Below are 21136 nucleotides of genomic sequence, written 5' to 3'. Positions count from 1 at the left end.
TTAAGTTTCATTTAGTTAAATACTGTTTTCATCCTTTCATCTTCTACCTGTGGCCGCTTGATTTCTTCTTGATTTCCCTTAGCGCTGCAGGAATTGTAACAAATGCTTTGAAACCTTTCAGTCGTTCTCAACTGGACTCTTTCTCTCTTTATGGACATTCTCGCCCCAGCGCAGCTCTTATTCCCGCCTTGCCTCCTCCCTGAGGGCCCTTCTGCTTTGCCCTCCGCCTGCTCCTTTACACTCGCTGACCACCCTGCAGGGGCCCGGAGTCCAAGCGTCTCACCTTCCATCTTTCTTAAAGCACAGAGTTCCTGGCGATTCTGACCTCACCAGCCTCCCTGTCGGTCTCCTTAGAGGAATGACAGCACATGTGGTACCTCCCCACAGCCTGGTGAGTCCTGAGTAAGGAAGGGGACACAACCACATACTATGTCCTCAGGTCCCCACCCGCCACTCCATTTCCCCATCCACACGTACTGCTGTGTGTCCACTACCTTCGTGGTCCTGTACCAAAACCAGATGAGTCACAGTCCTTGACCTCAGATGGTTAAACGAGAGAAGCGACATTCAAAAACGGTATGTATGGGCTGCTTCTGAAAGCACTGACAAGTACTAGAGAATGCACAACACCTGGCCATCATCCTCACTATACGACAAGCGCCTGTCTAGATGCCCTTGCATCTGCCCCTCTCTTTCTGGGTGAAGGTTCAGAACACTGATATCGCTGCCAGGCCAATGGTCTGGAAGAAACAAGGGTCCCTGTTCATGTATCACAGTCTCTCCTCCAAAGAATGGTTTTGGAGGATATGTTTGCTGCAATTTTCTGTGGCACATGGGGCTGATGAGGCTCAAGCTAATTAGAACTTCAGGGCCAAGCAATGAGCACAACGAGGGTAAGCCTGCCAAGACTGCCAGCTGGCTGCCCCAAGCAGCTCTGGGTCCAGCAGCAGCCGGGAGGCAGGGCAGACAGGTCCACGTGACAGACGCGAACAGGGAGAAAGGGGCAGCGAACTGCGGCAGCCCAGCTGGCTCTCACTCTTGACCTCACCCGTCTGCGCATCTTTGGCTGCCGAGGCACGTGGTGCTCAGTGCTTGCATTTGGCTGCCTACCACCGCCGCCCCCCCCCCACCCCAAGCTGCAGGCTGTCACTGTCTCCCGTGGCTCTGCTCTGTGCTGTCGTCTCAGAGCACACATTAGAGCCGCAACCTGACTCATAGGAAAGTTCTAGTGTGACCACAGTACTGCTCCAGGTCACAGCTCCAGGCACGGGAGGGTGGCGGTGCAGACCATTAGAGGTCTCCAGACGCTTTTAGGAACAAAAGTTTCCAGGGAAAGGAGGTCAGAAACAGGCAGAAAATTCCATGCCTTTTATATAGGGCCACCTTGAAACCATTCTTGATCTTGATGGATAACAGGTGCTGGAAAATCACCAAGGCCAGATTAAGATGCAAACTCAGAACTATGGATACACACAGCATAGTCATCTGGCTGTGAATCTGGAAAATTACTCTTGCTATCTTCATACTGTTATGAAAATTTTATTTTCATAATTTTCTGTACTCACATCACTAGGCTGTTGCCATTCCTTTTGATTTTTTCAAGTGTATCACTGGTTTAATACATAAAAAAAGAACAAGGGAACTTTCATTGCCATTTCATACTATCAATAAGCTCATTAAATATGCATTAAATAATCTCATAAGCAAATATGAATTGGATCAATGATAGGGGTTGGTATTACACAGTGTTTAAAGAACATGAACATACTGCTTTCAGATCATCCACAGCTCTGATTTTACTCTGAAACCTTTCAAATTTCAATCAGCTAGCTGTAACCTGATACCAGACCAATAAAATGATAAAAGCTTAAAAAAGAGATAAAGCGTAGGAAAATGGATCCATTTTGTTTCATCTAGAAGGGGAGAAATGATACACAAAGACAAACTACCATAAATACCAAAAAGAAATACATCAAACTGAACTATATTTAGGGATATATAATAGGCACAATATTTGCACAAGATGCAATAATAAATACTCCTACACGTAACCCCTACCTGCAAGGAGCTGACAACCTTAAAGACTGACACCTCTATACCTAACCACAATACAAATGACCGTAATAATCATAAAGCAAATAGTGTTAAGAGTGTCTACTTGGCATCAAGCATTTTATAAATGTTATCTCACTGAATCTTCAAAACAACCATGCAAGGCTGACAGTGACGGTGCTAACTGCATGGGGCTGTTACGAAAATGAAGAGAGTTAAGATTACCTATCTACCTACCTATCTATCTGCCTACCTAGCTACCTGCCTACCGATCTCTAACCAAGAACATAGAGCTAGCAGGTGGCAGAGTTCAGATTCAAACCCAAGTTTGTCTGCTTCCAAAATTTGGTTTTTTTTCATCCTACCACATTGAAGAAGAGGCTATTTCTACGGGGGAGATCAAGAGAGACTTCACAAGGCAAGTAGTGTAAGATGGTAGTGAAGTCCCCACAGGACCTCAAGAGACTGAGGAAAATGGGTAGGAAGATGAGCTACTGTGAAAACACCACAGCTTCAAATAGCCATTTCTATTTTTCTGCCTCAAGACAATTAAAAGCGCTTCCAGGACAATTAAGAAAGAAAAAGAAATAAGATACAACCAGATTGGAAATGAAGAAGTAAAACTATCTTGAAGTAAAACTATCTTTATCTGAAGACTGCATGATTTTATGTGTGAAAAATCCTAAGGAATCCACTAAAAGACTATGAGAGCGAATACAGCAAATTCAACAAGACTTTAGAACACAGGCCAATATATAAAAATCACTTGCGTATCTACACATTAGCAATAAACAATCAGAAGTGAAATTAAGGAAGCAACTGCATTTACAATAGCATAAAAAAAGAGAATAGGTATAAATTTAACAAAAGAAATGCAAGATTTGCAGGCTGAAAGCTACAAAGCACTGATGAAAGAAATTAAAGATCTAATTAAATGAGAAGACATCCCTTGTTTATGGATCCAAAGACTAAGTATTGATAAGACAGCAATTCTCTTCAAATTGACATACACATTCAACACAATCTCTATCAAAAACCCAGTTTGTTTACTGCAAAATAAATAAAAATTAACAAGCTGATTCTAAAAGTCATGTGTTAATATAAAAGGCTCACAATTCCAAACATAATCTTGGAAAAAATAAAGTTAGAGGACTCACACTCCCTGATTTCCAAACATACTATAAAGGTATAGCATTGATAATTAAGATCATTGTGGTGCTGGCATAAAGACATGCAGATAGAGCAATAGAGGAGAACTGAGAGTCAAAACACTTCTATGTATGGTCAATTGATTTTTGACAAGGGTGCCAAGAAAATTCCATGGAGAAAGAGTAGTCATTTTAGCAAACAGTGCTAGGACAACTGGATACACACATGTAAAAATGAGGCTGGAGGGCCTCCCTGGCGGCACAGTGGTTGAGAGTCTGCCTGCCGATGCAGGGGACACGGGTTCGTGCCCCGGTCCGGGAAGATCCCACATGCCGTGGAGCGGCTGGGCCTGCGAGCCATGGCCGCTGAGACTGCGCGTCCAGAGCCTGTGCTCCGCAACGGGACAGGCCACAACAGTGAGAAGCCCGCGTACTGCATAAAAAAAAAAATAATAATAATAAAATGAGGCTGGACCCCCGCCTTACATCATACACAAAAATTTCTCAAATGGACTACAGACCTAAATGTAAGCGTAAAAACTATAAAACTCTGAAGAAAATACAGGAGTAAACCTTCATAACCTTGGATTAGGCAATTTCTTAGATATGACACCAAACAGTTTCTTAGATATGACACCAGTTGCTTAGATATGACACAAGCAACCAAATGAACAAAAAGATAAATTGGACATCGCCAAAATTATAAACCTTTGTGCTTCAAAGAACACTATAAAAAAAAGTGAAAAAAAACCCACTACAGAATTAATATTTGCAAATCATATATATGACATGAGACTTATATGTGCAAATCATATATGAGACTCATACCTCATATATATGAGACTAAAGAACGCTTATAATTCAACAAAAAAGGACAAATAACCCAGTTAAGAAAATGGGCAAAGGACTTAAACAGGCATTTCTCCAAAGAAGTATGCAAATGGCCAAGAAGCATATGAGAAGATGCTCAACATCATTAATCCTTAGGGAAATGTAAATCACAGCCACAATGAGATACTACTTCATATCCACTAGGACGGCTAGAATAAAAAAGACAATCACAAGTGTCGAGAGGACGTGGAGAAATTGGAGCCCTCATACATTGCTGGTGGGAATGTAAAATGGTGCAGTTTCTTTGGAAAACACTTTAATTCCTCAAAGAATTAAAAAAGAAAGGAGTTACCATATGACCCAGCAATTCCACTCCTAGATATATACTCAAGAAAACTGAAAAATTACATCCACAGAAAAAACTTGGACACAAATGTTCATAGCAGCACTATTCCAAAACAGATAAATCCAGAGACAGAAAGCAGAGTAGTGGTTGCCATGGAGAAGGGGAGTCAGCAGCCAATTGGTATGGAGTTTCTTTTTGAGGTCACAAAAATGTTCTAACATTAGAATATGGTCATGATTGAACAACTCTGTAAATATAATAAAAACTGTTGACCTGTACACTTTAAAAGGGTGAATTTTTACAGCATGTGAATTATGTATTGATAAAGCTCTTTAAAAAAGAGGTAGAAGTAAGACAGATTCTTTCAGCTTCTTTTCAACTTCCAATTTTGACAGCTGTTTGTGTACGCATTAAAGAACAGCTAGGACTAGAACTGTAATTCCATGGACTTGATGCTATTTTTACCCCTCACAGTAATTCAGAGTGTGGACAGGAGGAACGGCAAAGAATGTAAAAGATCTGGATGTCAATTAGCAGAATTACCAGCAATAAGAGAGGACTGAGAAGAAAATGGGGCTGAATGACCTTGGGATATCACAAAAGAGGTATTTTAGAGAGGAAATAAGCAAAAGTTAAGAGCTGGGAAGCTGAGATTAAAGGGTTTATTTAAGACTCATGAACACAGAGTTAATGACTAACAAGAAAAACCTTAAGAAAAACCTGAGGAATGGGCTATGACATCATTTATGAGGACACGTTAAAAAAATGATGCTCTCCTCTTAAAATACCTTTGCATCACGATAAAAATACTCAAATCATTGAAGAGGAGTGATTCCAATTTTTCTACAATATGAAGAAATAAAGTACAAGTAAAATCACAACCTTAGAAATGTGATGCTGAGCGGGTCAATCAATGCAATCACTGCACAGTCTGGTGGGTGTGGCAGGCACAAAAGGAGGGCAGGTGGGGTGGCCTGTGTGCCTCTGATGAGCAGGAACTGTCGTCCTCCCTTTGGGCTCTTCCACCGCTGACATGTATAACTGCTGTTCTGGAGGAAGAACACCACGCCATTCCATCTTGATACACACACACAAGAGACATGAATCCAGCATATCATCCAACCAGGTAACAGGAAGAAAGTGAAAATTCATAAGAGCTGGAGACCTAGCTGGTGAGCACACAGCTGATGACTTTCTTTTCAACGGAGCCCTGGCAAGCTGGAGACAAGAATCGTTCTCTACTGTCCAAACACAAACAAAGGGCTCGAATCATCCCACCCACTACCTGCTAGTTCCTCATTCTGCATTTCCACCATCAGCAGTCTGGGATGTCTTTAGTTGCTCCAGATAAAAGACAAAACTAGACCAGCTGTAGTTAACAGCACCATCCAACAGGGGACGCGGCACTCGGGCAATTGCTGGAATGTGTTTATTACAGAGGAACTTCTATACTTCCATCACTGAGAGGCAGGGGTCACAGTTCACATATGAATACACATACATGTTTGTTTTCTAAAGTAAATGAGCTTCAACTCCTTGCTGATGAGTAGGGTGAGGGTGGCCAAAAGCATGGAAGTAAAACCACTTTAATCAAGCTTCCCCTGCAGCTAGACAACAGACACAAAAGTAACACAAATGCTGATTCGTAACTAGATGTCTTTTCTTTGCTTATGTTAGGTTTCTATTACTGTACAATGTTGTTTATCAGTATTTTACAATTTTAAAGTATTCACGCTTGCTTTTCAAGAGCTAGTGAGCCACCCTCTGAGCGCTATTAGTATATGGGAAGCATCGTGGTAAATGCTTTACATATGTGATCTCATTTAATCCTCATCATGAACCTGTATTATGGACAGTATTATAATTCCAATTTCAGAAATAAGGAAACACAATTTGCTCCAAGTCTCCCTGCTAAGTGGGGGAGTCAGCATTTGAACCAAGACTAGTCTGAATCTAGACCTTCTGCTCCTTCCACTGACGACCTGCCTCTACCTCAACGCATTTTCAAAAGACAAATGGTATTTGCCTTTCTCTGTCTGACTTACTTCACTTAGTATGATATTCTCCAGGTCCATCCATGTTGCTGCAAATAGCAATATTTCACTCTATTTTATGGCTGAGTAGTATTCCATTGTGTATACATATACCACACCTTCTTTATCCATTCATCTGTTGACAGACATTTAGGTTGCTTCCAAGTCTTGACTATTGTAAATAGTGCCACTATGAACACTGGTTCTACTGAAATCTAAAAAAAATGATACAAATGAACTTATTTACAAAACAGAAACAGACAGACATACAAAACAAATTTATGGTTACCAAAGGGGAAAGCGGGGGAGGGAAACATTAGGAATTTGGAATTAACAGATACATACCACTAGAGAAAATAGATAAACAACAAGGACCTACTGTAGAGCACAGGGAACTATATTCAGTATCTTGTAATAAACCATAATGGAAAAGAATATGGAAAAGAATATATATACACAAAACTGAATCACTGTGCTGTATACCTGAAACTAACACCATTGTAAATCAACTATACTTCAATTAAAAAAAAAAAAGAAGAAAGAAAACTGGTCCCAACATTGGAAGCAAGAGACAGAATGCCTGCACTGTGGTTCTGCTGTGCTGTTGAATGCTGGGCATTCTCACTCCCTTCTGCGTCAACAAAACTTTGCTGTCAAAACCTGTCCACGCTCCCCACTTCCCACCCACTCCTGCGTGCCCAGGGAGCTAGCATCCACCTCCACCCCCAGCAACTCCTGTGCATAAAGTCATCCAGGAACTTCACACGGCTTCATCCGTCACCTTATTAGGCTTCTCTGAGGCACCCCGTCAGCTGCCCTCTACCACACATGGCACTCCACCATGCTGAGTGCCTGCCATGACTAGCCCTTCCTCTCCAGGCTCCTCTGTGGTCCCTCTTCTACCCATTCTCTAATGCTACAGGACCTTAGATCTTGACGCTACACCTCTTCCTTCTTTTGTGTCTACTATTTCCCTAATGTGCTCTCATCCACTGCCCTGGCTTTAGACAGTTTCCAGCTGGGACAGAACAGCTGTGAAGGGGGTAAAGGGAGGAGGGCTGGGGCATCTGCCTCTCACTACAGGCCCTCCAGGGCCTTTGGAACTTAGCACCATGGACAACCGTAACCTCTTCAAATTAGCCAACAAAACGAATGCACATACAAATATACAGACCGACCAGCTGTAGGCTGAAAACCCCCCAATATTTATTTCCAACCTAAAATCTTCTCTGAATGTGAGATCTGTAGATCCAGACTTTTCATCTGACATCCTTTCTTGCATGTCTCATAGGAATCTCAAACTAAACAGGCCCCAAACTGAATTCTCAAGCTTCCCTCCAAACCAGTTTTCTCACCTCAGTAAATGGCCCATCACTCAACCAAGCACTCAAACTGAGGATCGGTCTTAATATTTCCTTCCCCCCTACCCCCACTCAATCCCCCCTACCCCCACTCGATCCCCCCTACCCCCACTCGATCCCCCCTGCCCCCACTCGATCCCCCTGCCCCCACTCGATCCCCCCTGCCCCCACTCAATCCCCCCTACCCCCACTCGATCCCCCCTGCCCCCACTCGATCCCCCCTGCCCCCACTCAATCCCCTACCTCCACTCAAGTCACCACACGCATCAGAAACGTTCCTCCATTTTGCCGTGGTGCCGCGTGACACTTGGAGCCTGGGCTGTGCTGGATGCAGCAGTCGCCTCTTCCCGGCCTCTCTGCTTCCACTGGGGCCCTGCTCCACAACCCCTCTTCCCCAAACCACTTTCCATCCCACAGCTGAAGTGTCTGTCAGATGGGTACACCTCGTTTGGGGCTGGCTCCTGCCCATGGCCCACGCACGCTGGCCACTCCACCATCTCCCTCCTGTTTGGAGCTCTCAAAGGCACTCCCTCTATTTCATCTGCTTTTCACCTAACATCCACTTAGCTTTCAAGTGTCACTTAAATAGTACTGCCTTAGAACACCTGCGCTTGAATCCACAAAGTAAACTCTTTCCCTTCTCCACTTGTCTCTCATAGTATCCCACTTTTTCCTCACCAGAGCACTGACCACAACTTAAAACCATAAATGTATTTGTTTTCAATTGTTTTGTGTGGGACACCCTCACCAGACTATGCCCCATGAGCACAGCATGATGCCTGTTTTTGTCAACCATGCAGACCCAGAATCTGGCCCAGGGTAACGGTGGATTTTTTTTTTTTCCTTAGTGAAAAGAAGAAGAAATATTAAGACAACAGACTAAAGGAAGGGTCAAAAGATGAAAAGAGAATAACATCAAGGTATAGAGGAAGGAAAATGTGCCTATTTTTCCTGAGTTCAGCTCAATGAATTTCCATAAAACTGAAGTGCAAGATAACTAGAAAATAGTTAAATAAGAAGGTTCTGTCCCCTCCAGGCGTTTGTCCAAATGCATGACCATTTTTATGAATTCAACGCCCTCACAAAAGACTAACTCCCCCATAATAAGTATTTCTGCAATGACAGGCTAGAAAGAATGTGCGTCTCTGAGGGATAAAATAAGTTAAATATCTCAAGGACAAAGGAAGTGAAGGTTTCACAGAAAGGAGGAAAACAGGCAATGTTTAACGGCGAACCCCATGGACCTGGAGCAAGGCCGTTCCGTCTAGATTCCACTCTGCCAGGAGGGAGGGGGTCACTAGGGAGTCCACGTACTTTTTCTTGGCCCCAGTTTCCATCAGTATAAACCAGTGCTCCCTTTGGGCTAAAAAGCCTATGGTCTTATTAGTCATGCGTTTATATAATATTCATTCAATATGCAGTGGATCTAGATAAAGGTGTGTTTTGCCTCTGAACAGACTGCCTTGCTTACTGTTTAGGGAGTGTTCTCTGGACTGGTTTTTTGTTACCTTTGATTTAGGGGTTTATAAAACTTCAGTTCGTGTTGGTTACGCTGACCTATAACACCTTGAGAAACCAAGTAGAAATGTTTTCTGTAATAGCTTGAGTTAAAGGACGTCATCCTGAAGAACAACGGACCGGAGACTCCTACTTATTATATTTCTGAAACCTGAAGTGTATTTCTGATACTGTTTCACAGCTCAGAGAATATGAACCTTTTGACAGAATCTATCTGACCCCCTTCAGGACTGGCAGGCTTCAGATTTCTTTTGATTTCAAAGCTAACAAAAATTGGGCTATCTGCCAGAAGACAAGCTCTTACTGATCTCATAAAAGTGACACGGCTAGAGCACTAGCTTGATACGATCAAGGTGCCAAGTTAGACCGAAAAGTCACCACAGCTTCCTCGGGAGGCACCTGGCCTGCTCTGGGCAGGAAGGGAGAATCACCGTGGCTGCAGAGTCTCATAAGACAGCGCCGTCTCTCTTTGCACAGGCCTTAATGTATTCTGACACGGCCATTTCTGACTGTAGAAAACACACAGTGATCAGAGTAGTCTTCAGCTCACTGCTGGCTAGAGAGGTCTCTGAGGTAAAGCAGGTGAGGTAACGCAGGGGACGGCAGGTCAGCGGCCCTCACTGTTCAACCTCCCTCCTGCGCTGGCTGTGCTCGGGCCTCTGGACAAGACTGACTCTGTGCACTGCACAGCTGCCCCAAGTTACCGACGGGCAGGAAGTTACAGGCAGAATTCAAGTAGAAAAGGGTGACCTAGGCGATACGCCTAAGTCTTCTGATGGTGTCTCCTCTTGTATCGTGTTGCACATGCAGGTGTAAAGGTCCACACCAGGACACGTGCTGCTGAGGGACTCCCCAAGGAGATGCCTTATACACACCAGCAAAGAATCACTAGGGTGCTAAGTGTAATGTTACTTCTATCTTAATGTGATTTGTAAACTGGAGACCCTGATCATTATTATAGCAAATGAATCTAGAAAAAACTAATGATCAGTTATACAATAAGACCTTTTTGTACCCCAAAGACATCTCAGAAGCCTTGTCTCAAACCCAAGGCCAAACGCTATGGCCTCTGTCCAAAGGTTCCTTTTCATGCACAGCTCCCGCAGTGGCTTTCCAGGATGACTTAAGCCCTGGGTCAGCTGTATTCTAAACACAGCTTGGTTCTAACTCAATATTCTTCCCTTTCTTTTAGCTCCCGTATTCTCTACAATACTGTCATTTGGGGATTCTATACCTCGTGATGTTTTTCTATCATCCACCTGTATGACTATCAGCAGTAAGAACCTCTCTGAGGTCCCGTTTCCTCACCTGTGAAATGGCGCTAAGGTCCTCCAGCCTCTGTTTACAGCCTCACGTGTGCAACGAGAAGCCCCCCACCACGATGCAGGCGCATTCCATCTGAATAACTCAATGCTGTTTTCTTATTTTTGAGGTATGCCTGCCCTGCCTTCAATCCACCACGAGCACAGTCTCATTCAATATGTCCCAGGTGTATTACAAGGCACAAACCCAAAGCACTCACACGCCGACCACTGGCAGCAGCTTACCTTCCAATTTCTTCTCTTTGCTCAACAAGTAAAACAGGTGCCGCCGCAGAGCTGGAGGACGGCCTCCAAGGAGCGCGATGCTCAGTGCCAGCTGTGCCGCCTCAGCTCCGGCTGTGCCCGCCCCCCTGCAGCGGTGCCCCGCGCCCTGCTCACTTGGTACTCCCGCCTTAGAGCCCAGCACGGCTACCGACCGCGGAAAAAGCTAAGCAAGACTAACCCTCTGTCTAGCCTGTAACTGTCTCAGGTGATCCTATTTAGAGCTACACAAGTTTAAGTCTAGCACAAAACTGGTCGACAGCTACAGGTCATGTTGAGACCTAAAGATGGATAGAATGGTTTCACACACACGCATATTCCAAACAAAATAAAAATAAATTTTTTCTATAATTCCAAAAGAAACATTCTCTAACTCTACACCTGAAGGGACTTTTTTCAAATTCATGGTACTTTAAAATAAGTTGCTGTCCACTAGAAGAGGACTCACGGTTAACAGGGCAGTGCTTCCTGCTTGCTCTTTCTGAAAAATATCAGAAGGCACTGTAAGGATAGGATGACTGTGAATTACTATTTCTTCAGTAGTGTTCTCCTAATAGTAGAGAGACGAAATGACTGTTTGATGAACTGGCGTCTAAGCTTGTCATTTCTCTTCTGTTATAAATCTGTCCTACTGCTTCGAGGGCAATTTAACACAGAAAGATAACCTCAGAAGAGTCTGACATAAATAAATAAACTCCCAGTCAGCGATGTGTCTCTAGCTATTTGAAAACAAATAAAACCAGGAGGAGCCTAAGTCTCAGTAGAAAAGATGCCATTCCCACAATCTGTTGGAGCAAAGTACTCTGAATCACAGGTTTGCCCTCGCTTTCGTAGCTACCTAGCCATCCTGTGTACCAAGGCAGCCACTATCCACATAAACTTTAAAATAAAGTTAACTAAACTTAAATAAAATTTAAAATGTAGTTCCTCGGTCCCACTAGCCATATTTCCTACGTGGTGGTCAGTGGTCACCTCACTGGTTAGGGCAGTAAAAAAATGTCTGCATCACAGCAGAAGTTCTGCCAAGAGCTCTGATGCAGACGTGACAGCACCATCTGGGAGCCACAGATTTACCAGCTGCCACTTACTTATTCAGGTGTTTAAGACATAAAACTCGATAGCTATTGCAGTGGTCTTTTTAAGTACGTAACCATGCCTTGGCTTTCTTATAACAATACCATTTGTGCTTGTATTACTTTCAGTAACATGAACTATTAAAGGTAAAAGTGAATGCGACTAACTTTTTCAGTAAGGACTTTTTTTTACAAACAGACAAAATCCTCTGTCATACCATGTGTCCCAAATTCTGATGTAAATAAAAACCAACCAAACAAATACAACCCATGTACATGGTGAATACAGTGAAGAAATTGCTCTGAGAAGAGCCTCCACTTTCTCCAGGTGAGTCTGGGCGCCTGCACCTGTGTTTCGTCACTCACCGAACTCCAGGAGGGTCTGTGCCATCTGCCTGCTGACACCTGCAGCGAAGAGAGTAAACTCTCTGCACCACCACCCGGACCCCGGCTCCCGACCAGGTGGCAACTCCTTGGCTTTCGACTGCATCCAGCAGAGAATCCCTCAGGGGAGCTCGGGCGGGGAAGCCCAGCTCTGCTTGTTCGTGTCTGAGGGTCCAGTCTGTGCCCACGGTGGTGTGACCACCACACATAACCTGGCAAGACACGCAAAGGAAACAATTCCAGTCTGACCCACGAGGGCACACTACATACCAAATCCCAACGTGCTTGGGGAACCCTAAGCATCGGGTGTGATTGCAGGACACTCAAGGAATGACAAGGACAGATGCACGCCCACGGCGCGGGGCTCCCATCCGTGGGCCACCAACGTGACCGAGGAGGCCTGGTGAGTCGAGGAACAGGGGAGCGGCAGGAGGACAGACCACCTCGGGGATTTGAAAACATGGAGAAAGTACTGCTATTAAAACACCTTATGGTGATTTAAAAAATTTTCTTTTATGAGGTAACGCTCTCAATAGCACAAACTACAAAACAGAATAAAAGAATGACTAGGGTTATTATGAAGCGCTAGCACTCTGCACACCCGTGAGCAACACGCGACACCTTTATGATCCCAGTAAACATCCTAGTAAATAAACATCCTCTAGAGTGCTCCATGCTTCCTACATTGCAGCACTTTTCTTTACATACGGTGCTGTGTAACAAACACATTTAACCTCACAACCCAAGGAGGCAGGCTGCATAGTTACCACTGTTTGCCAGATGAGAATGTTGAGACAGGAGTTCAGCGTCTTACCCAAGGTCACCCAACAGCAAGTGGCTGAGGCAGGACCCGAACTAGGCACCTAGTTCCAAAGTCCACACGCTTAACCACTAAGCCTACTGCCGCTCCGCTAGCACTGACGTGAGACGAAGACACACCTCATGAATTGAACATCACATAGCTGTCTAAAACTGTACATTAAAGCAGTAATGCACTTTGAGCTGTGTTTTACATCTGTTCAATTAAATTGATTAGACAGCCCTCCTTTTCACATAATCCTCTCCAGACACACGCTCTGACAGTCAAAGGGAGCTCCCGCTCAACTCCACACCTACCAAGTAGGTTCAAAGTCCGTTTCCTTTCCTTTCCGATGTCCCTTCACACTGTCAGCTTCAGTATTCCGCTCTGCGCTGACTGGGATAACTAGGCGACCCTGAGGCAGGCGCACTGAAGTCAGACACTTGGAGCCCGAGTGGTCCCGGGGGTGTCCTTTGTGCCCGCCGCAAGTGAAGTTTAGTGGTTCCCCAAGTTCATCTTGGTGGATGACCATGGCTCAGGGCCACTAAAATTCCCAAAAGCAATCTCCAGTGTATAACCTCAAGTTTATGCAGCTCTTTTTATCCCAAGGGATACAGATGTTATGAAAAAGAAAAACATGATTTTTTTAATAAATAAAAGAGGCTTAAATAAAATTCTTAGGCAATTATGAGAAGAGAAAAAAAAAGAAAACTCATATTTTAATAAATTAAAGATTACATATATAGTTGCTGAATATTTGGAAAGGACCAAAGGTAATCACCTCTATAAATTCCAAAGCCTTTAAACGCAGTATTACTACAAAGCAAAAAACCTCTAAGTCAGTGATAGTTTACCTGGTTTTCAGGTGAGTTATTTGTCAGGCTCTTAAATCTAAACATCTGGGCCAAAATGATGCTTCTTCTTGGAAGGGGTGTGTCCCAACTGTGCACTTCATGTGTTGTTTTTGAATCTTCTTTGGCAACAACTTTCTGACAAAAATAAGTATTCAGAATAACAGGGCAACTTCCATTTGGGATAATAAGCTTTTGCCTGGAAAGGGAAAGAAATACAAATACAAGTTTATCTGCAATGCTGGATTCCCCTCACCTTCTTGCTAAATCACAAAGGACAACGACTTGCTGGCTAAGGACACAGGCCCTAGAGCAGCTGCCAGTGCATCTGGTTCTGCTCTTCTGAGCAAGTCTTGTGTCAGGAGTGGGGGTGGAAGGGGCGGCAGTGCTCGAGCTGGAGGTCCCCCGGGGCCTCCCAGGCTGCTGGACAGTGGCCTCAGGGCCCCTCGGGGAAAGTACTTGGCCGGGGGGGTGGGGGGCACACAGCTGCCCGACACTGAAGTGAATGTTACAAGAAAGACCTTCGGACACTTCACAGCTCTCATCTTTCAGAAAACATGACACCAGACACCAAAGGAGCTCCACCTTCACTACCAAACGGACCACAGTCACTGAAATGGCCCACATTCAAGTGGAAGTAGGACAATGTGCTACTGGTTCCTCTCAGACTAGCTAATGCTCATTCCTCACACAGGCAGCGCTGCTTAACAGGAAGGTTAACAGGAAGACGGAGTAGACACACTTTCCCCTATTTCTCCCGTTAGACACAAGGAAATGCCTGGTGCTGCACAGAAACGAAAGAGCAGAAGAAGCTGAAAGGGGAGAGGAGGAGGCTGTCCAGCTGGGACCCAAGGACAGACAGAGCAGCAAGTTCCTGAGCTTCCTCTTTGCAGCCTAGAAACAGCAATGGGTGCCGACAAAGGCACCCTCGAAAGGAAGGACAGGGAAGGGGCAGCCCAGCGAGACAGAAAAGTCCTAGGAAATCACTAGGCAAATCACTACTCTTGGCAAATATCACAGGAAAACTGTGACCTACTGCCACACACAGCAGGCAAAGCGCAAGTGGGGGCTGGACATGCCCCTCGACAGGCTGTGATGAAGAGTCTGTGCAGGCCGGCTGGGCTGGTGTGAGACGAGGCACTCACCCTCACACCCCCATCACTCCCGTAACCGGGTCTCACTCCCCGCCCCTTGGAGCAGAGTCCAGTGGCCCAGCAGAGTCAGTACTTTCACCACTACCCGGCCCTCCCACTTCCTCCACTGCAGTGAGTGGCAGCCTCGTGGGAAGCGGTAACGAAGGAAATCCTGACGCCTCCCTCCACCTGGTAGTAAGAAGCCCCCCACCCTCCCAACGTCTCTTCTCAGAGCAGTGCCAGACAAAGCCACCTAAAACTGGTTTAAATAAGATCCAGGATCTTGTATCATAATACCTAACGTGTATAGGTTACCATCTAGAACCACCTGTTACACTAAGAACCAGGAAAATTCTCACTTGAATGAAAAAACACAGTGACTAGATGACAATGTTAAGATGACGCAGATGTCAGAATTACCTGACAAAGATTCAAAAGCAGCCATTACAAACATGCTTCAGTGACAGTTACAAATGCACATGAGACAAATGAAAGAACAGAAAGTCTCAGCAAAGAAACAGGAAGTCTTAGCAAAGATACAGATTTTCTTAAACGGAAATTTTATAACTAGGAAATAAAATAATGAAAATAAAACTCACTGGATGGGTTCAACAGCAGAATGAAGGGAGCAGAGAAAAGGATCAGTGAACGTGAAGATAAAATAATATAAATTACCAAATATAAACAACAAAGAAAAAAGAGACCAAAAAAAACCAATGAACAGAACCTCAAGAGGTGTGAGGAAGAAGAAATAAAAATGGAAAGATACAGGTAAATAAAATAGGCTTTCCTGCTCCTGTTGAGTTTTTGAAATTATATTTGGAGTTGAAGCAAGAATTATAACACTGTCTGATATGGTTCTAAATGTATGCAAAGGAAATATTTAAGACAGTCATGTAAATGAGGACAGTAAAGGGACATAAGAGGCAAGGTTCCTACACTTCACACAAACTGGCAAAATGTTGACCCCATAAACTGATAAGTTATGCATATAAAATGTAATGCCTAGAGCAACCAGTAACATAGCTATAACAACACAAAAACATTATAAATAAATTAAAATGAAATTCTAAAACATGTTCAAGCAACCCACATAATGCCAGGAGAAAAAGAAAAACCCAGAGAAATGAAAAACAGAGAACAACACAGAGAAAACGAGAAATAAAAAGGGAGACTTAAGTCTTAATATATCAATAATTACATTAAGTGTATATGGTCTAAAAAAGCAATTAAAAGACAGATTAGCAGAGTGTATTAAAAAATACGGTCCATCTTTATGCTGTCTACAAGAAATTCACTTCAAATATAAAGATACAGGTAGGATGAAAGTAAAAGGCTGGGGGAAAAACCATCATGTAACATTAACATAAATATGGTTGAAATTACTATCAGATGAAGCAGGCTTTAGAGCAAAGAAAATTATCAGGGATAGAGAGGGACATCACACAATGATTAAAAGGGACAATCCACCAAGAAGACAAATTTGCAATGGTAATATTTTAAGCCGATAGACTACACGTATGGTAACTTAGAAATAACAATTAGGAGACATGGAGAGACAGAGGCAAGCCAGACACAGAGTGACAGTCAGCAAGAAGAGGTTCAAGAAAGCAAGAGGGCAGGGGTGGGGCACAGCATCGGGTACCACTGGGCTCAACTGTGAAGGTCCTGATACAGCAGGATGGATGAAAGATGTCATACGTGCCCAGCCTTTTCTTTCAAGTTAATTTGAAAAATATGATCAAGTAATATTCTTTTTTTTTTGCGGTACGCGGGCCTCTCACCGCCGCGGCCCCTCCCGTTGCGGAGCACAGGCTCTGGACGCGCAGGCTCAGCGGCCATGGCTCACGGGCCCAGCCGCTCCGCGGCATGTGGGATCTTCCCGGACCGGGGCATGAACCCGCATCCCCTGCATCGGCAGGCAGGCTCTCAACCACTGTGCCACCAGGGAAGCCCGATCAAGTAATATTATTTTAACTGCTAAGTTAAGAACATAGCACAAGATTTCTGTGTGTATTTAGAACCTTACAGTTTACAGAGAGACATATTAACATTAGAACTCTGTTCTGCCAAATTCAAAGTCCTGTTTGAGGCTATTAAGGTTAAACCAAATTAAAAACATACCTATACCAAATAGATGTGCAAGGCTAGTGGATTTGGGATAGACCTTAAAACCCATATCTAGGTCCATTTGGTTCATTTTGCTGTTTTTACTCAACACCTATGACATTCCAGGCAAGGGGCAGGGGACTGGGAATCCAGTCTGAGACAAGAAGGCTGAGAGGACAGGTTTACTGCAAAGGAAAAGGGTGTTATATGATACCCCGAGGGAGGACCCTCTGGAGACAGGGAAGGTTTCCCAGGAGAGGTAACCAGGTAAGGGCTGCCTGGGTGAGGGTGTGTGAAGGCACAGGGAAGGGGATGGTGGGGCACCTGCGGGGCTGCCTGGTGGCAATGACCACAACTCAAATTCCATGTGACAAGCAGAGTTCTCAGTACTACCTCACTGAGCTTCTGCAGAAGAAACACAGATGCTGTTTCCTTCGTTAGGAGGCCAAGGACGTCACAGCCTTTCAACATCCATATACATGGCACCAGCGTCATGCTCCTAGGGAGTGTGACCTCTTTATTTCTTTTTATGCTGCAGGCCAGTGTTAACTGCTGTGGACTCTACTATCACCTCTCTACTTATCTTATTGCCACAAATGTTATGTGATGACCAAAAAGCAAGTTTACAGAGCATGTATTCAGATTAATATTATAACAAGTTTAACCAGTTTTTCTGAAGATCTAACTAAAAATAAAGACAAACCTAAGGGGCTTACCTGGTGGCGCAGAGGTAAGAATCCGCCTGCCAATGCAGGGGACATGGGTTTGAGCCCTGGTCTGGGAAGATCCCACATGCTGCAGAGCAACTAAGCCCGTGGGCCACAACTACTGAGTCTGCGCTCTAGAGGCCACGAGCCACAACTACTGAGCCCGTGTGCCACAACTACTGAAGCCCATGCACCCAGAGCCCGTGCTCCGCAACAAGAGAAGCCAACGCAATGAGAAGCCCGCGCACCTCAACAGAGTAGCCCCCACTCGCCGCAACTAGGAAAAGCCCACGCTCAGCAAAGAAGACACAACAAGCCATAAATAAACAAACACAAACAAATAAATAAGACAAACTTAAGATGTTAAACCTCACTTGATAAATCACATCACAACCAACACCACCAGTGAACATCATCATGATGCTGGACTCACAGTGATTCTTCTGTTAAGGAAGTTGAAGAGTGTGTGTTTACTTTCTAGTAAACTCTCAGAGCATCCTTGACAAGTCAGCAGCCATGGCAATAGGATGGGCTGCAACGTGGGACAGTCACACACATGGTAAAATACACAAAAAACTAGACAGTAACAGTCTTCCGTGGAGTCCAAGCACTATGGTTTCTCTTGGAAACTTGAAAAAAAAAGAAAAAAAAGAGAATCCTGTATGTTCAATACAAATGACAATTTGTCCAAATGTTTGCTTTCATGAAGAACCATTTCCACTGCTCTTTACTGAGAGTGTTATATACAGAACTCAGGTAAAACAAGAAACAAGACTGTTTCTTTTAATGTCACCAAGGGCAGAGAGGAAAACCAAGTGAAATATCTTTTCATTTGCTATCACTTGTCAACACTGCCAAAGTGTTAAATACCCCATTATCAGCTCATAAAACAAACAATATTTATTTCACATCACAAATCAGATCAGTTTGCTTGTTTACTGTCTAGGAAGAACGTGTCCAAATTTGGCAGGTGGCAAGGATGACTAAGGGATTAAATGCAGTGACCTAAACCAAGACAAATAGAAGGTATTTTCTTTCCTTCCTTTCCTTCCCTCCTTTAATGGCTAGTCAGCTAAAGACGTCAGACTAAGAACTGTAGTTGTCAAAAAAACGTAACCTAGACTTAATTCTTCTTTCCACTGAAGACATACTTGGGATAAACCAATCAATTTTGTTTACAATTTAGTCTCAACTCGAAGCCCCACTGGCCTGAGGACAAAGCTGTCTAGTACACACATCTTCCGGACACGGGAGGCCAAGCCATTGTGTGGGGCTAGTTGAGAGGGCTTACAGTCCATACAGGGACACACACGAAGGAAACAACTAAGTGCAGTAAAACATCATTGGTGCTGCAGTAGAACCAATGCAGCCATACATACATACATACATGAATAAATAAATAAATAAATAAAATTAATTTATAGGAAAAAAACGGTGTAAAGAATTAAAAAGTAAAAAATGAAGCCAGTCTGTTCTCTTCCCTGGAAGGAGGATGGGACCCACCACTTGGATACAGCAAGAAAGGTCCTGCATCCTTCCTGGAGGGACCAGTGCGCGGGAAAGGGAGTGACAACTGCCAGGCGGTCGCTGGCCCACAGGATCAGATGAAGCTACCAGGACAGCGTGAGATGTGGGAGGCCGGTGTGACAAGCTGCAATGGAGGGACGTTAAATTTAATGCAAAAAGGTCCCTGGTGAAAACAGAACATCAGAGCCACCTTCTACACCTGTGCTTTTAAGGTAGCCCTTGTAGCTAACTGATTTTAAATAAAAAGAAGTAAAATAAAACTTAAAATGCATTTCCTGAGTTGTAGAAGCCACATTTCTAGTATTTGATGTGGTCAGTACCACAGTGGGCAGCACAGAGAACGCTTCCATCACTGCAGAAAGTTCCATGCAGCTATCTGAGAATTTTGATTCTCAGGGCAGACAGTAAACCACATTCTAGTTACTTCGTAAACCCTTTCTGATTGATCAACTCGTAGGATTTGAAAAAGGCTATTATGCCCCAGTGACTTCTGAGGCAACTGCACAAGCTTTGAACCATCTGAGTTCCCTCCTCCAGACACCGGCATCTGAACCCCTGCATGAAACTCAAGTCAGTGACAAGACAATGTTAACAGTGTTTGTCGTGAATTTTTAAAAATACCAACTATCCTGCCCACATTCTCAATTACTTACAGAGTGAACAGGCACTCCTCCTCTCACCAAAAGTCAGATTTATTCTAAGAAAAATTTAAAACCGTAAGTCCTAAAAAATATCTCTAAAATGAAGAATTAAGCCAATTTCAGAAATAAGAAGTTCAAGGTTTATACTTCCTTTATTTTCAACTTCTTATTTGCCAAGGTTTATCTCCCAGGTTCAACTTTGTTTCTTTTAGCTTCCTACCCAAAAAATACCCACCTTATCTAAAAAAATTGATAAAAACACTGACATTTATAACTGTGTGTGTTATTTTAAATTCCCAGAGTAGACTCTGTCTAATTCCCTTTTTATCCAAATAAACACATTGTTGAGGAACACTTTATTTCCGTTCAAAAGTGAACAGTAAACTACACTGAAGATGAATTCACTGAAGAATATAAAATGTGAAATAGACTTCCTCTATAAACCAGGAGTCTAATTCTCTAGATTAACAAAAGTCTCTGACTTGACCATTTCCTTTCTCAGGCACAGGTCACTGGAAATTGCAATTTAAAGAAAGAACCATCACATATCTGGGAGTGGTTGTAAACTTTACTTTCCTTTTTTTTTTTTTTAACATCTTTACTGGAGTATAGTTGCTTAACAATGTTTAGTTTCTGATGTATAACAAAGTTAATCACCTGTACATATACATATATTCCCATATCTCCTCCCTCTTGCATCTCCCTCCCACCCTCCCTATCCCACCCCTCTAGGTGGTCACAAAGCACCGAACTGATCTCCCTGTGCCATGCGGCTGCTTCCCACTAGCTACCTGTTTTACAGCTGGTAGTGTATATATGTCCATGCCACTCTCTCACTTCATCCCAGCTTCCCCTTACACCTCCCTGTGTCCTCAAGTCCATTCTCTATGTCTGCATCTTTATTCCTGTCCTGCCCCTAGGTTTTTCAGTACTTTTTTTTTTGGATTCCATATATACATGTTAGCATATGGTATTTGTTTTTCTCTTTCTGACTTACTTCACTCTGTAAGATAGACTCTAGGTCCATCCACCCCACTACA

At 43.7% G+C, this 21136-nt stretch overlaps 1 protein-coding gene across 13 annotated transcripts in view; it reads right to left on the bottom strand.

The window, feature by feature from the left end:
- Positions 1 to 21136, bottom strand: part of SPIDR (scaffold protein involved in DNA repair) — a 383959-nt gene that overhangs the window by 120562 nt on the left and 242261 nt on the right. For all 13 annotated transcript variants that reach the window (XM_033842931.2, XM_073794376.1, XM_033842935.2 and 10 more), the window contains exons 9-10: positions 13983 to 14178; positions 12312 to 12541 (exon numbers count right to left, since the gene is read on the bottom strand). In XM_033842931.2, coding sequence (XP_033698822.1) covers positions 12312 to 12541; positions 13983 to 14178 — 426 coding nt within the window. The remainder of the gene's footprint in view (positions 1 to 12311; positions 12542 to 13982; positions 14179 to 21136) is intronic.

Source organism: Tursiops truncatus, chromosome 17 (genome assembly GCF_011762595.2).
Source record: "Tursiops truncatus isolate mTurTru1 chromosome 17, mTurTru1.mat.Y, whole genome shotgun sequence".
Taxonomy (NCBI): domain Eukaryota; kingdom Metazoa; phylum Chordata; class Mammalia; order Artiodactyla; family Delphinidae; genus Tursiops; species Tursiops truncatus.
This window is presented reverse-complemented; position numbering and strand designations above follow the sequence as displayed.